The sequence below is a fragment of the Neophocaena asiaeorientalis genome, unplaced genomic scaffold (genome assembly GCF_003031525.2).
Source record: "Neophocaena asiaeorientalis asiaeorientalis breed wild unplaced genomic scaffold, Neophocaena_asiaeorientalis_V1.1 scaffold503, whole genome shotgun sequence".
Classification (NCBI taxonomy): Eukaryota; Metazoa; Chordata; class Mammalia; order Artiodactyla; family Phocoenidae; genus Neophocaena; species Neophocaena asiaeorientalis.
This window is the reverse complement of record NW_020173710.1, coordinates 1,464,638-1,480,997: the sequence shown is the minus strand read 5'-3', so window position 1 is coordinate 1,480,997 and position 16,360 is coordinate 1,464,638. Positions and strand designations below refer to the sequence as shown.

The 16,360-nt window shown below is 41.8% G+C and overlaps 1 protein-coding gene across 1 annotated transcript in view; it reads right to left on the bottom strand.

The window, feature by feature from the left end:
* Window positions 1-16,360, bottom strand: part of DOCK11 (dedicator of cytokinesis 11) — a 176,312-nt gene that overhangs the window by 92,345 nt on the left and 67,607 nt on the right. Inside the window, exons 11-17 of the mRNA XM_024750587.1 lie at window positions 16,080-16,163; window positions 12,219-12,359; window positions 10,813-11,025; window positions 5,580-5,702; window positions 3,996-4,078; window positions 650-772; window positions 369-445 (exon numbers count right to left, since the gene is read on the bottom strand). Of these exons, the coding sequence (XP_024606355.1) occupies window positions 369-445; window positions 650-772; window positions 3,996-4,078; window positions 5,580-5,702; window positions 10,813-11,025; window positions 12,219-12,359; window positions 16,080-16,163 (844 nt within the window). The remainder of the gene's footprint in view (window positions 1-368; window positions 446-649; window positions 773-3,995; window positions 4,079-5,579; window positions 5,703-10,812; window positions 11,026-12,218; window positions 12,360-16,079; window positions 16,164-16,360) is intronic.

Below are 16,360 nucleotides of genomic sequence, written 5' to 3'. Positions count from 1 at the left end.
ATCCAATGACTGGTGTTCTTAATAGAAGGCCATGTGAGGACAGAGGCAGAGATCGGAGTGAAGCAACTACAAGCCAAAGGATGCCAAGGAGAGTCAGCAGCCACTAGAAGCTAGAAGAGGCGAGGAATGATTCTTCCTTAGAGCATTCAGAGGGAGCATGGCCCTGCTGACACCTTGATTTTGACCTCTAGCCTCTAGAACCACAGAATAAATTTGTGTTTTAAGCCACCCAGTTTGTAATACTTTCTTACAGCAGCCCTAGGAAACGAATATACCATGTAAACCTCAAGAAAAACACTGAGAAGATAAAAACCTGAGATTCAAGCATAATAGCTCTGTAGGCTTATTTGCAATATGTAAGTTCTTACTTGATAAATCCACAGGAACACATTCTACTGTGATGTTTAGCTGCCCAGGAATAATCTGCAATTTGGTCTTCTCTGGCCTAGATGTAAGATAAGAATATTTTATACTTAAAAATATGATTAAGAAGTGCATTGGTTATACTTCATCCAAACTCCCAAACGCTTCCAAAATCCAAATGCTCCGAAGCATTTGATTTTTCCCATATATGACTCACGTTCAGAATCTGAAGGAATTATAATTCATCTATTATACTGATCTACTGCAGTAACTCCCAAACACTTACTTCTTGTATTCTGAGAGCAACTTGAGAATGTCTTCGTTTGAAAGCTTGCTACTGTCTTGTTTATACAAAGGAGAAAATCTCCCATCCAGGTCCAGAGAACCTTGAACATCTTTGAAAATGGGTCTAAAACAGGAACAGAAGGGGTTTTTTTAACTCCAAAGTGTTGATAAATTAAGATAAAATAGTGGTGGTGGGAGTAGAAAATGGTGAAACTATCTTGGAACATAATTCGGCAGCTTCTCCCGAAGTTAAGCATACACCTACCCTCTGATCCTGCAATTCCACTCCTAGGCATATTTCCACATGGTACTTGACCGTTCACAGCAGATTTATTTGTTATAGCCCCAAACTGGCAACCACCCAGATATTTATCAACAGGTGAACAAACAAATCGCGGTATATTCTTACAATGGAATACTACTCAAAATGAACAACTGATACAACATTATGGATGAAACTCAAAAACAGACTGAGCACAAGAAACCAAATGCAAGGGACTTCCCTGGCGGTCCAGTGGTTAACACTTCTCCTTCCAATACAGGGAGTGCGGGTTCCACCCCTGGTCGGGGAGCTAAGATCCCACATGCCTCGTGGCCAAAAAACCAAAACATGAAACTGAAGCAAGGCTGTAACTAATTCAATAAAGACTTTAAAAATGGTCCACATCAAAAAAAAGGTCTTTAAAAAAAAAAACCAAATGCAAGAGTACATACTGCATGATTCCACTTATATGATAGTCTAGAATAGGTAAAAGTCATCTAAGGTCAGTGGTTGCCTGGGTGTGGGTGGGACGGCTGACTGGACAGGAATATGAGGAAACTCTCTGGAGTGACAGACATGTTCTATATCTTGGTTAGGGTGGTAGTTTTATAACTGTAAATATCTGTGAAAATTCATCAAGTTGGACATATAAAATGTGAATTTTAATCAAAGGTAAATTACCTCTCAATAAAGTTGATCAAAATTGAATTAGATATTTAAGATCAGTTTATAGAGTCTACAATATATATGTAAAGTTTCCAATATGAATTGGAATTATTCCCTCCCCCTCCCCTTCTTCCATTTTTCAAGCGGCTCTTTTACTGCTAAATCGGGAAGTAATGTACAAGCACCCGACACACTGGAAGCAGCTACGGCCAGAAGCGCAATTCCCCCGGCAGAACCGCTGAAAATGTGGTTATAGGCATTAACTATTGTTCCTACTTCTAAGCATACCTCCTTTATTTTCAGTAAACAGGGGTTTTATCACACATCTTTTAAATACCCCAGCCAAGCCTTTAGAGTGAGTTCCTGCTACTGCTGACAACCAAAATAATTCAGGCAGAAAGAAAACAGCATAATTCCACATCAGAACTGAGGATCAAAGCTTCTAACTTTGAAGATTTTAAAATTTATTTTTCTACTGGCAAATCAGCATCAAGCAGCTACTGCTATGGCCTGAAGGGGGGCGGGGGGCAGTGTGCCACAGGTGTCCGGAGTGGGCTCTGAACTCAGATGCCATGAGCGCTGAGCCCTACTCACACACATGCCATGTGAACTTGGGCAAGGATTTTTTTTTTTATTTCAGTGACTCAATTTCCTCGTCTCTAAGATGGGGGAGAATACTACCCACCTCTTTTTTTGAGGGGGGTATGTATGTATGTGTGTATGTATGTATTTATTTATTTGTTTGTTTGGCTGTGCCGGGTCTTAGTTGTGGCATGCAGGATCTTCGTTGCCGCGTGCAGGATCTTTAGTTGCGGCATGCGAGATCTAGTTCCCTGACCAGGGATCGAACCCGGGACCCCTGCATTGGGAGCGCAGAGTCTTACCCACTGGAGCACCAGGGAAGTCCCAATACCCACCTCTTAAGGAAGTATACATTAAACACTTAGACCTCTGCCACACTGAGCACTTAATCCCTATAAATAATAACTATAAATAATAACACTGAGCACTTAATCCCTATAAATAATAACAGCAGCAGCAGCTGGAGCATCACTAAGTATGCTTATATTTACAGGCCATATTTCACCTTCTATAATGCCTAAATATACCACCCTCCACTACTCTTTGCCCTTGACCTATCCTTGGCTATCATTCTTACCAGTCTGCAAAACAAGGACAAGGTGCCTTTTCATCTACCAACATACAATGCATTTTGAGACCTTCCCCCAAATGAAATGATTATAAAGAGTGACAGAAGACTTAATTAACTTAGAATGTCCTATCCTTATGCTACTCCTCAGCACCCACTGAACATAACTGATTGAATTATTCAGAACATGGTGCTCTTTCCCCAGAAGTCCCAGTGAGCTGTACAGGCTGTACCACAAACAAGCCAGTGAACTTGTACTTCAAAGGGGGAATAAGCAAGAAGCATGTTTTAAGTCATCACTGTAGGTAGACTTGCAAGATCTGGAGAAAAAACATGTAACCCACCATCAGATATGTGGTATAGATAATACACTTCCTAATAGACTACCCCTGAAGGGGTTGCCAAATTTGTCATCAGAAAGCAAGAAAATCTATTAATTACACACTTGCACTTAACGACAGCATTCTTCGCCTTCTCATTTTTAGTATGTTTTTCAGAATTACTCTATGATGGCTTTTCAAAGCATAAACCCAGCCAACTCTGAAACAGTGGGCACACTGTACATAATTCACTACAATTTCTGGTTTTCTGGAAAAAAAATTCCATCACTTTAGCAAATAAGCTCTGCTTTAAAATGCAATAAAATTAAGTGGTGTCAGTCAGATCAGTAACCCAAGCCAAAGAAAATTTCCCTGAAGAAAGACATTTGAAAAAGTGAAAGGTCTTTGAGGCACAGCAAATTCTAAGAGAAAGAATTCTTATATCCTGTTACAGACTGAATGTTTGTATCGTTCCCCCCACCCGGCCCCATGCCGCCAAAGTTCATTTGTTGAAATCTAATCCCCAAGGTGATACTTGGAGGTAGGGCCTTTGGGAGGTGATTTGGTCATGAGGATGGAGACCTCATAAATGGGATTAGTGCCCTTGTAAGAGGCCAGAGAGCTAGCCCGCCCTCGTTCCACCATGTGAGGATACAAGGAGAAGTTGGTTATCTAAAACCTGGAAGACAGTCCTCACCAGAACCCAACCATGCTGGCACCCTGATCTCGGAATTCTAACCTCTGGGTACGAAATAAATGTCTGTTGTTTAAGCCACCCAGTCTATAATAATTCATTATAGCAGTCCGAATGAACTGAGACACATCCCAAGTGTCCCAAGATGTAACTGGCTTGTCAGAAACAGACTTCCAAATGCTACTAGGAAAGACGACAGCCCTCAACTTTACACATGAGCGTGAATAGATGGGTCAGGATTATATTTGTACAAACCTGGCAGCCCAAGCAAAGGGCATTCTGTATTGTCCAAGGCGGCTACACACTTGCTTAGCTGTCCTGTGCACCTTCTGGGCTGTCTAAGGGCAGAAATAAGAAGACAAGATCATATTTGTTCAAACTACCAGGGACTCACCCAGAAAAATAATTGCCCCAACTCACTGATATAAAACATCAAAATCTAGGAAAACAATATATAGAAATAGCTGCAGGTAAAACACAACACACATCAGCCACCCACTTTTCAAGATGAAAGTATTTCCTAAAGGTTCTGTGTTTTCTCATCAACAAAGCCCTCATCGAGATATCACAAGACAGACAAAATAGATGTAGGGCATGTTTTGCACCAAAGACCACTACTGGGAAAATTTAAGCAGTTTTAATGTGTATTTCCTTTCACAACGTGAGCAGGCAGACACTCATCATTCTTGGGAGAAGTTTGTTCTAGGTACTGCTGACCTTTTTACTCCCAAGATAAAAGCCAAATGACCAAGAATCGATGCAATTAGTTTAGCGTGGGCAGGAATTGCTGTTTGCACAGGCACTGGGAGATGGCAAAGGAGATTAACTGCCTACAGAGTCTAAACAGGCTGTGAAAACGCTGGCTGTAAGCTCACCCCTAGGGATACAGAATGCTAGAGGCTTTTATCTATACTGTTCAGAGTTTCTTTTCCCACAAATTAGTCACAGGTCTCCTCAGCATCTCCCACTTAATAAACACTATTTGGACACACAGCTAAATGCTACATATAACAGATCGACTCTTATAAATACTCAGCAGCTGGAGTGCCGCTAGTGAACTGTGCCACAAATGCTTTCCCTCTCTGGGCCTCACTTTTCTCATTTATAAAATGAGACGAGAGAATTAGATCAATAATTTCCAAAAGTTTGGAATTCATGATCCAGAAATTTGGATGATTCTATGGGTCGCCGACTTTGAAGGCTGCCATTTAAAGCCCTTGGATGGTAAAAAAACAATCCCTGCCATTTCATACGCCAACATTTCAGGAAAGACAGACAGGTGTAATGTCTAAAAGGTAGGAAGGGCAAAAATCTCAGAATAAAGGACAGCCCTTCGAATAAAATACACTGAAGTTTCATGAATGGCTCACTATCTTGTCTCTCTTTTCTCATTTCATCACAGATAGGAGTAAATTTGAGTACAGACTGGCATTTGGAAACTGCAGGACTGGGTCATTTTTATCCTCCCAGCTCTGACATTCTAAGCCTGTATTGCAGGGCTGGGAGTAAAGGAAGGGTAGCTATTGCCAAGGATACGGTATCAATGAACAGGTGTTGCCTAAAAGCCTTTAGCTCTTACTTTGATAAACAAGCAAAAATCAGATCGTCATGTAAAAAGGACATAAAGGAAAAAGGGGAAAAGTCACGTTCAAGCCTTAGCATGCATACTCACATAGTAAACAACGTTCTCAGAAAATACCACATGCTGCGAGAACGTTGCGGGATTTTTTTGTTTTTTGTTTTCTTTTGGGAGGAATCATTGATGATACCATTTAAAATACCAATAAAAGGCAATTTCTACATCAGGCTGAAATGCTCACAAACGATCTTTATAAATACCTTTGCCGGGTCGGAATTTTTGATGTAGGGTTCCGCACAGTGCGTGATGTTTCCCTGGAGTACCTTTTCAATTCTTGCGACCAGGAAAATTTCAGGATGTGGATTCGTCACTGAGAAAATTCCCTGGAAAAAATTCCTTCCGTTAGACTTTTCTTGAATGTAACCTCATATATACAGTTGTTTGGTTAGTGATTCCTAGTGGTGTGTTTAGCACAGAATGTTGATTTTCAACGTAGGATCATGTCCAGGGCCCTGGCAATAGATAGCATTTCCTTTCATACAGCTTCATACAGTTTCCCAGGCTCCCAATGCTCCTTTCAAAATGGATTTTCTATTTTGTCACCAATTTCACGTGTATTATTAGTCCACAAAGCACAGGTGTCACCCTGGCTGCTTAGCCTCTTGTGTTCGGCGGTGTTTGCGAGGTGCATCCTTAGGCCTTATCAGTACGGCGTGTATTGTTTGGCTTAAGCGGCATGTGCAAAAATAGCGTGCATTTCTGAAGTGGAACCGGATATGCATTTTTAAACGTAACTGCCTGTAACTCCAGGGCAATTCACTCACACTTAACTACTACTGATGGTAGCTAAGAAGGAAGAAAATACTTTACTGCTCTGTATAACATAAAAACTGAATCATCCTATAGAAACCATTCCTTTGTTGCAGTTAAAGAGCCCTGGTGCTCTCAGCGTAAAGGTAGAGGACAGAGGATCCGAAACTCCTTTTGTTCCCAAACACTTTATCTCAGGTACTAATGTAGATGCAACCCAAGTTCCATGAGTTTTCTTTGAGGGCATGTGGAACAAGCATATCATCTCCTGTTCCAGTTCAGCTCCTTCCAAATACAATGTCTTCCAAATAGCCTGTTAGTTGGTTATGTCCGTTGCTTAAAGAAGCACCACACAAATGAATTCAAGTGTAAAAATCCATCACTGGGACTCTACCAAGTTTTATTTTTCTGCTTGGTATATTACCAACTGTGTTAAGATAGCGTGTTCCAGTTTTCAAAGCATTTCAGACACGGTAGCTCATCTGTTCCAGAAAGAACCCTCTGAGGTAGACAGGAAAGGAGAGAAAACCGAGTGTAGGACGCTAAGTAATTCCCCCAAATCCAGCAGCTTCTAAGGGTCCCGGATTATGGCTGATTTAGCTTTGAGTTCCCAAGCAGCAAGCATGGAAGAAAGTGGTCAAAAACTGTTCGGGGAGTCAAATCTCCTGGGTTCAAATGCTGACCCCACCATTTATGGGTTTAGGCAAGTCGTATCCTCTCTACATCTCAGATTGCCCATCTATGAAATGAGGGATGATGAGAGTAAGAGCGCTTTCGTAATCTTCTTGAGTGGATTAAATGAAGTAATGCACATTAGGTACCTGGTTATTGCCAGAGTAACCCAAAGCGTCCCAATATCACAGAACATGATTTTTGGTTCTGCCAGGAGCGTGCTGCCCAGGCTGTGACATGCAGCTGGCAGACTGCTAGAGCAGCTCCCGCAGAAGGTATGCTGAGCAGTGCACCCTGAGTGCAATCTCATGCTTTCTGATTGTCACATGACTGTGCTACAGAGTTTTCGTGCACCATCTCCCTCAGCCTTCATAAAATCCCTTGAACGCAAGCACTACGATATACACATTTTACAGATTAAGAAACTGAGGCTTAGAGACGTTCACGCAGTAAGTGGGTGAAGATTGCAGCCAGGGCTTCCAGACGATACACAGCCTCTCAGCCTCTTGACCTAGGCTTCCAGCATCTCACGCGATACAGCTTGACGAGAACAGTAACACCAATTACTGCCATGGCTAACATTCACTGAGCGCCTATTGTTCCCCATGCCCAGTACTCCAGCTGTTCCCCCACACAGCCATTTCCCCACACTGATGCGAGCAACGAATATTATCATTTAAAAGGATTTGACAACTGATAAGAGGAAGCTGCTTTCACTCGTTTATCTGTTATCACTGTTACTACTGCTCTTAATAGCAGCCACGTCTTACTGAGCCAACTCGGCAGGCCTGGTACAGGGCCGAGTGCTTTCTAGGGACAGCACACGTTGTCTGAGCCTCACAGTCACCCTGGATGCAGGTACTGTGGTTACCTCCAGTTTACAGATGAGGATGCTGAGGCACAGAGATGCTCACTGTTCAAGTGACCAGGATTCCGGTCCAGGGGGAGACTCTCTGCGGCTGCTTCGCCTTTTGTCCCACCAGCTTCGAGCTCTCCCCCGTCCCCGGAACACAGAAGGGTAACCAGAGCGCACCCAGGAATCCTGTGTGGGCTGGGAGTCTGGCTCTTTAGGACAAGGCCTCTGGCCCTTCCCTCCTGTCCCACCAAGGAGGCATGGATGGGCCTGCCCCCGCCGGAGGGTGACTCTCACCCACTTCACTGCCCCCTCCCTCTAAAGAACGGGCCAGGTCCCCCCAGCCCAGTCCGCAGCACTTAGCCCCCAGAGCACGGCAGGGCATGTGACGGCAGAGTGCCCCTTTCCACTAGCGCCCAACACCTGCTGCCCCCCGGCGGGGAGCCCACAAGCCACAGGTCAGTCTGGGGGACACGGGGGACTGAGCTCTGTCAGGGCATCTGGGAGTGAAGTAACTGATCACAGTGGCTGTTTGGCGGCAGGAAGGCAAAACTATTCAACGGACCCAGCTTCCTCCTTTTCCTGTGGTCACCTTGTTGCTCCAAGGAGCAGAACGGCCCGCCAGCCCCCACTGTCCACCAAGCCCTGGAGTGGCCTCTTTCTACAGATCATGCCACCCCTCGAACAGCCTTGGTGGAGGCGATGGGGTTGCCAGAGAGCCCTTTCCAGGAATGCTGGGGAACCAGGCTGTTTCCCCATCTCTAGGGTGACAGGGAAGCAGTGCAGTAGAGGGGGGAATGCTCCTCATCTCAGTAGCTCTGTGACCTTGAGTAAGCCACCTGACTGCTCTGTGCCTCAGTTTCCTCATCTATAAAATGGGAATAGGAATAGGACCTACCTACTTTACTGGGGGTGTGGCAAGAATTAAATGACTTTATACAGATAAAGTACCTAGAGAAATACGGGGAAAAAAATTGCTGAAAAAAATCTGATGAGCTGAGATTAGCGTTCAGATCTGCTAACATCCAGTCTCTCCCTACACAGTACTGCATCCTAGTCCTAAATGGGAGGAAGATGAAGAAAAAGCCTTCTTCAAAAGAAAATGTCCAAATATCGGAGCAAATGACCGCTTCCTGGTATCTTTAGTTGATCTGGAACAAGGGTGCAAAATGATAAAGCCATTTGAGGCCGCTGCCGATTCCTTTGAAGCCTCTCTCACGTCCCACATCTTCTATGCAGTCTTCTAAGGCAACTCCTGACCCTTGACCCCTCCTCACATTCCAAACTCCTCCACTCCCATTGTGTGATACACTTCAGCACTTAATTACATACTTCCTAATGTTGTTGACTGAGGTCTTTCAAACAGACCTAGGCTCAAATCCCACCTTCACCACTACCAGCCATGTCATGACGGGCAGCTTACTTAGCCTCCCTGATCAGCAGTTTCCTCATCTGCAAAACAGCAATAATTAGCCTATTTCACAAGACAATGGTGTTTACATGAGACACCAATGGAAAATTCTGGCACACAAGAGATATGCAAAAAATGCTGAATTTCTTCCTGACCTAGGTTATAGGTGGGATGACCCCTGAAACCACAATTTAAAACTTCTTGTATTGAACAGACAGACAGCTGAGCACATTGAACTAATGCAGCAAATACATCATTGGCTTAGAAGGACTTATTTGACACTGTGTGGAAAATTTTAAACATACAATTCAATAGCAGGTTCTCAAATACTTGTAATACTGTCTTGCTCAATCTCTCTTTTAGAGGCATAGGCCGTCATAGTGGAACGTTCAAGTATGTGACAACCACAGCCTGAGTAACAAACTAAGAGGATGTAAGGGAACGAGGAGCGACATGGGGAAAAACGACCACAGATCCACAGCCCAGAGGTGAGTGACAGCACGTGTCAAGGCCCCTACCATTGGGCAATCTGTATCAATGAGCATAATCTTTGACCCTGAAAACCCCAATGCTTGAAATTTATTCTAAGGAGATAATTCAACAAGTGAGCGAACACATAAGCACAAGGATGCAATAATGCAGTGTTCTTTATGATATCCCCAAATTAGAGATATCCTAATGAGCTAAATCAGTGGAATAACGGATTAGCCTTTAATAAGAATGTGACTGATCCAGGTAGTGATACAGGGTGATAAACAGGATGCTGAGTAAATACAGTAGGTATAAAACAGCACGACTATGATACAGTCTGTATAAGATATACACAACGTGTGTGTGTTTATATATACACAACAGAGACACCTACAAAGATGTTTGCCAAAATGTTAATAGTTATCGTCTATAGGTGCTGATTTTTACTTTCTTCCTTATTACTTTTTGTATTGTTCGAATTTTCTACGTGATAATGTATTTATTTTTACAATCAGAAGAAAAAGGAACATTTTTATTTAGGGTAAAAGAAATCTCATTACAATGCGAGCTGCTTTGTTCTGCTTCTTCCCACTTTAATTCTCTGCCACACTCCAGTTTCCTTTCAGTTGCAAAAGTCTAGAAGGCAGACCATCAATTCTGCTCTGCCTAACCTCTTATGGCGTCCAGTCTGGTCAGAGGTCAAAATGCCACGGAACTGTTAGGCTCCTTCCAAAGGGCATTCTTTGCCTCAGATAGGATAGGGGAGCGTAGCATTACAGCTGTGACACAAGAACTCCTTGAATAAAGAGAGTTTATGCTCCATTAAAACTACCTACTCAGGGGCTTTAAAAAAAAAAAAAAAAAAAAAAAAAAAAAAAAAAAACCTACCTACTCAGAATGGGAATGGGAGTTAGGAAGGGAAGGTTATTGTAGGGTCAACTTTTTCTTCAAAGAAACGAGTCTTACAGGTACTTATTGCCTTGCTCAAAAGTATGCGCAGGGGTACAGGGGTGTGTCTGTGTCATCTGCATTCCATCTCACAAAATACTTCCTTTGAGATTCACATCACGGCCTCACTTCACCAGTGTATTATTAGCATATTTGCTGGTTTCCTTTTTTTCCCCTCCAACTTCAGTCACCAGAAAAACATCTATACACAGACCCTACAAGAGATGGAATGCCCATGAAAACACTGGCCTGAAACTACGAAGGGACCCAAGGGTGTTTCTGTTTCTTATTCTGAATGCGCTGCCAAGGCTAAAAGATCATTCCTTACCTGCCTTATGTAGCGTAACTGAGATTCAGCAATTCCATGAATGAAAGACTCCGGTGAAGAACCTCTTGAGTTTCCATCACTAGCCAGTTGGGTTGAAGGGCTCCACAGCATTTCACGGACAGATGCGGGATTCAGGTCTACGTGGAAGTCAGCTGAAATCTTACAATTGTTCTTCACATCAAATAAGGCAAGATTTATAAAAAAGGGTTCAACCTGGGAATGAAAACCATTACGTTTTTAAACTATGACTTTTATTTTAGGTGGGGTGGGGGGAGGGACACAAATTACAAAATAATTTTTTTTTAATTCCTCTGAGTTCAACATTTAGCTAAAATTGCATTGTGGCTCATTTGCATATAAGAAAGAGCGTTCTAAATAACAGACTATGAAGTTTTAACTTCCGTCAGGTATAATTTCACAAGTTATAAATTTTTTAAAATGATGCATAGAAATCAGAAGCCACATTTAAAGAACTTCAATTGTTCTATGAATAAATTTTAATTCTCCATAGGCTTATTGAAATTACCCCAAAATAATGCCGGTATTACAGAGCAGAAATAAATCTTCCCTTTTGCTATGTTACAGCTTATTGGATTATACATTTAATAAGAGCTAATATCAGTGAACATCCAATTACTTGACAAAAGCTTTGCTCCATCAGCAATTTTGGAAGACATGATTCCTCTCCACAGATGGCATTTGAAAGCTGGTCACAAAGAGAAATTTCAGGCCAGATGGCATACAGATTAACCCTTTACACACCGAAAGTCTGCTAGTGCATCTCAGCTACTTTCTTAGAGAATAAATCATCACTGTGGATATTTCTCAAAGACAAAGTAGAACCCCCAAAAAGATGAACATAAAATGCAGTCTCTTTGGCGATTTTACATTCATAGTTTCAAGTATTCCTAAGCAGCTCAAGTGATGTGTGACAGCTAATAATTAGAATTTTCTGTGAAGAACAGAATGAATTTACCCTATGAGAATAGTGAGTGAGGTGGAGCTGACTGCACAGCATCTGTGTTCCTCCATGGCTTTGGTGTTGCTTACTCATGGCTATGAGTCAATTTCACAGAAGTCATATTCTCTGGTAGAATTTACAAATTTGAGGACTTTCCACGCTCTGAGACATGTCCCTCTTGAATGTAAAGAGCCTACCTACTCTACCTGCTATTTTGAATAGGTAAGACTTTCATGAGTCCTCTCAAGATGAAAACACATTCCTATTCTGGCAAAAGAAAGACATGTATGGAATTCTTCCATGTCAAACTTATCGTAACATGTAGCAATGGAATTTGCATGCAGTAAATTAGTTCTCAGAACAAAATTAAAAATCTTAAAAAAATAAGGAAGAAGTTTCCTTAATGCACTGGTTTAATGGAGGTAGAAGGAAAATTCATACATACGTTTGTGGGTGGTCCTTTTGCATTGTCTCCAACTTGACCCAAGATATTGAACGTTAGATCATGGCAATTTACCAGGAAACGTTTATTGCACTTTTCCTCAAATGGCTTTATGTCAGGTTCAATTCCGGAAAAGTCCAACCTCTACAAAATACGTAATATGAATCATTTCCCCCCCAAAATAGATATTATATGAATATAGATCTATGCGTAAAAATTGCAAAATCCAACAGTTCTCTGTCCATTCTTCATTTGAACTCTTATTTTTTTAATTCAACAAGGCTTTGTAGAGCCCCTTTATAGTAAGGTTCAAACACAGATAGAGAGAAATCCCGACCTCACCCTCCACCCCACTCCTCTGACTTCATCTCCTATCCTCCCCCCGACCTCTGTTCAGTCCCATTGGCCTCCTTGGTTATTTCTCCAGCACACCAAGTATAATCCCACCTCAGGACCTTTGCACTTGGTGTTCTGTAAGGAACCCTCTTCCTCCAAGATAACTGCAAGGCTTATTTACCAGGGTGAGCCTCACCAGCGTGAGGCTTCATTTCATTCAAGTGTCCAATCAATTGGCATTTCCACAGAAAGACCTTCCTTAATTCCCTATATAAAACTACATACTGGGCTTCCCTGGTGGCGCAGTGGTTGAGAGACCGCCTGCCGATGCAGGGGACATGGGTTCGTGCCCCGGTCCGGGAAGATCCCACATGCCGCGGAGCGGCCGGGCCCGTGAGCCATGGCCACTGAGCCTGGGCGTCTGGAGCCTGTGCTCCGCAACGGGAGAGGCCACAACAGTGAGAGGCCCGCGTACCGCAAAAAATAAATAAATAAATTTTTTTAAAAAATAAAAAAGGATATTGGGAGTCAAAGAATTCCTCTCACAGAATCCTCCTCCTCAGCTCACACGGCTCAGGAGATCTGAGTTCATCTGTTCATTCTAATGGTCTGAACGGACTCACATTCTGTGCACAAATGGGAGGAAAAGTATATACTGTGGGACAACTTACTATACTTTCGAGAAGACCAGAGACAGGGTAGATGGGAAATGACTGGATGAATCCGAGCAGAATACACTGCCAGTATGGAAAACTCAAGCCAAGAAACATAAGAATTTTTCTCAATTGCCTGAGTATTTCAAGCCAAAACAGGTATTGTGACTGAAGAGTCTTGGATAATTATAGCTGTTCTGACCCTGCCTACATCACTGACAAAATTCTCCTTCAAAGGGCCTAAAATATAATATTCGTACCTGAAAGCACGATTTTCCCCCCAGAGTCTATTTATCTACAAATGTGTGGGACTAGACAGCTCCCTCTTGAACACTTATCTATCCGTGGAGCCAGCGGAGGCAAGTCATTGCCATGGAGATCAATTCTAATTTCCGCCCATTTATCTGCTCTCCTTTCTAGCTCACTCAGATGGTGGAATGTGAAGAGAAGCTGGACTAAACGCCCCCAGCCCCCAAATCCTTTCCCTTCTGAGGCCTAAGAGTGCAAATGTTGGGACATATGGCCATCCTCAGTAGTTCAAAGTTGGAGCCACCCCCTTCAGTCAGTGTTTCTTTTCTTTTGTTTTTTGTGTTTTTTTTAATTTTTTGTCTGCCTCTTCTTTGGGGGATGCTTATTAGGCGTGTACATTTTTTATTTTTTTGGCCGTGCCACTTGGAATGTGGGATCTTAGTTCCCCAACGAGGGATCGAACCCGTGCCCCCTGCATTGGAAACATGGAGTCTTAACCACTGGACCGCCAGGGAATTCCCCAGTGCTTCTTTATTCTCTACGGTCAGTGGAAGAAAACACGTCTCTAAACACTGAACTCTGGCCAAAAGTGACAGCCGATATTATAGGATGACACTGCCTACCTAGAAAAGTACTCGACACACACAACCTAGATTTCTCTGTAGTGAAACTGCCTTCCATAACCAACACTGAAGTCAATTTTCTGTCAAACTTTCATTGCAACTGTGAATTTTTCTCTCACTGTAGCTCACTGATAAACAACTCAAACATAAAATCAGTTCAGTTCCATGACCACAAAAACACTACACCACAGATTTTTTAAAGACACTAGATTGAGTTTCAACCACAGTCAATTGGCTTCTTTGTATACAATCAAAGAGTCTGACATGTTCAATTAGAGCCCAATCATGCTGATGAGGGGTGGGATCAAAGGCTCAGACATGCTTGGAATGAGTAAATTTCTGAATGAGTATCTTAGAACTAACATTCCCAAGGCCTGCTATACCCCTTTTTGTTTTAATTCATACAACTTACGCAAATAATATAGTAGTGCTATGGAGAAAAAGGGAGAGAACGTTTAAAACAAATTTTCCCCAGATAATTTTATTTTCTCATGTGGTATTTTATTAAGGAAAAACTTTTGCATTATTTACAGACTATATACTTTTTCCATTTCAGACTAAAAACTTTTAGTTAGAAAACTGTATGAAGTGGGGGCTTCCCTGGCGGCGGAGTGGTTAAGAATCCGCCTGCCAGTGCAGGGGACACGGGTTCGAGCCCTGGTCCGGGAAGATCCCACATGCCGCGGAGCAACTAAGCCTGTGGCACACAACTACCGAGCCTGCGCTCTAGGGCCCGCGAGCCACAACTACTGAGACCACGTGCCACAACTACTGAAGCCCACGCGCCTAGCGCCCGTGCTCCGCAACAAGAGAAGCCACCGCAATGAGAAGCCCGTGCACCACAACAAAGAGTAGCGCCAGCTCACCGCAACTAGAGAAAGCCTGTGCGCAGCAACGAAGACCCAATGCAGCCAAAAATAAATAAATAAATTTATTAAAATAAATCAGAGGAGGCTCCTCTTTAAAAAAAAAAAAAAGAAAACTGTATGAAGCAAAAAGAAATGAAAACAAGATCAGTCTTCCCCAAATTATTTTATATTGTACTGACATATTTTCACTGAGGAAAAAACTGTAATGCTTATATAATGCGTACTTTTCTATTAAAAAAATCCCACAGATTTTAATTAGAAATCTCATGTAGAAAAATTGAAAAGAAAACCAAAACACTCATCTTCCCTCAAATAATTTCATTTTCTTGTGAAACAGTTTCCATTAGGAAAAATATCTGTAATATTTATACACTGCAGAATTTTTCCATTTTAAAAACTCAGCAATTTAATTACAAAATATGATGGAATTACCTAAATGGGAAAAGAATATGAAAAAGAATAGATACATGTATATGCATAACTGAATCACTGTGCTATATACCTGAAACTAACACATTATTAATCAATTATATGCCAATATAAAATTAAAAATTTTTAAAGAGGTAAAAAAAAATCATGGAATTAAATATTAACTACCTATATATCTTAGTACAAAAAGTGCCTCACTCTCATGAAAGAGATTAGAATACCCATGTGCACATAAATCTGCACCTCCCTGCACCGCTTTCCAGTTAAAGTGAGATACATGAAAATTATCCCAGTTCTACAGGCCTACATCAAAAGTGGAAAATAAACACGTCTCATATGACTCGGTGTTCCTTACACTGTAGATATTCACTGCTACTGGATCACAATTGTATTTAATGGGTTAAAAGCACTGAAACCATTGTTAAGGACTCTTTAATTTATCCATTTTGAGGAGTGAGATGAAGTGAAAAGAATATAAAGAACTGAGAGAAAAAATATATACATATATATGTTGTCCCAAACTATTTGTATATACGCTAGCCCTCTTAGTGAAGTTAGCTGTTAAGCTACTTGTTCAAAGTAAGCAAGACAAGTATAAAGCAATAGATATGTCCAGTAGTGCAAAAATCAGTGATTTCAACATTTCAGACATTGTTTACCTGAATAAGCAACTATTCTAGGATTAAAGAAATGTATCATTAATACCTGAACTTCCGAGTCAAAAGAAAAGAGGTTCTGTCTTCCATCTCCTCTACTGAGTTTGTTCAGCTGTTCAGTTTCTCTTCCATACTAAAATTAAAACAAACATATATATACAAACACACACACACAAACACGAAACATTACTTCATTTCCGTCAAAACAGTATTAGATGCCATTTAATTATCTAGTTTATGTGAAACTAGCAATCTGCCACAGCTTCAAAAATATACTATTCTGGGACTTCCCTGGTGGCGCAGTGGTTGAGAGTCCGCCTGCCGATGCAG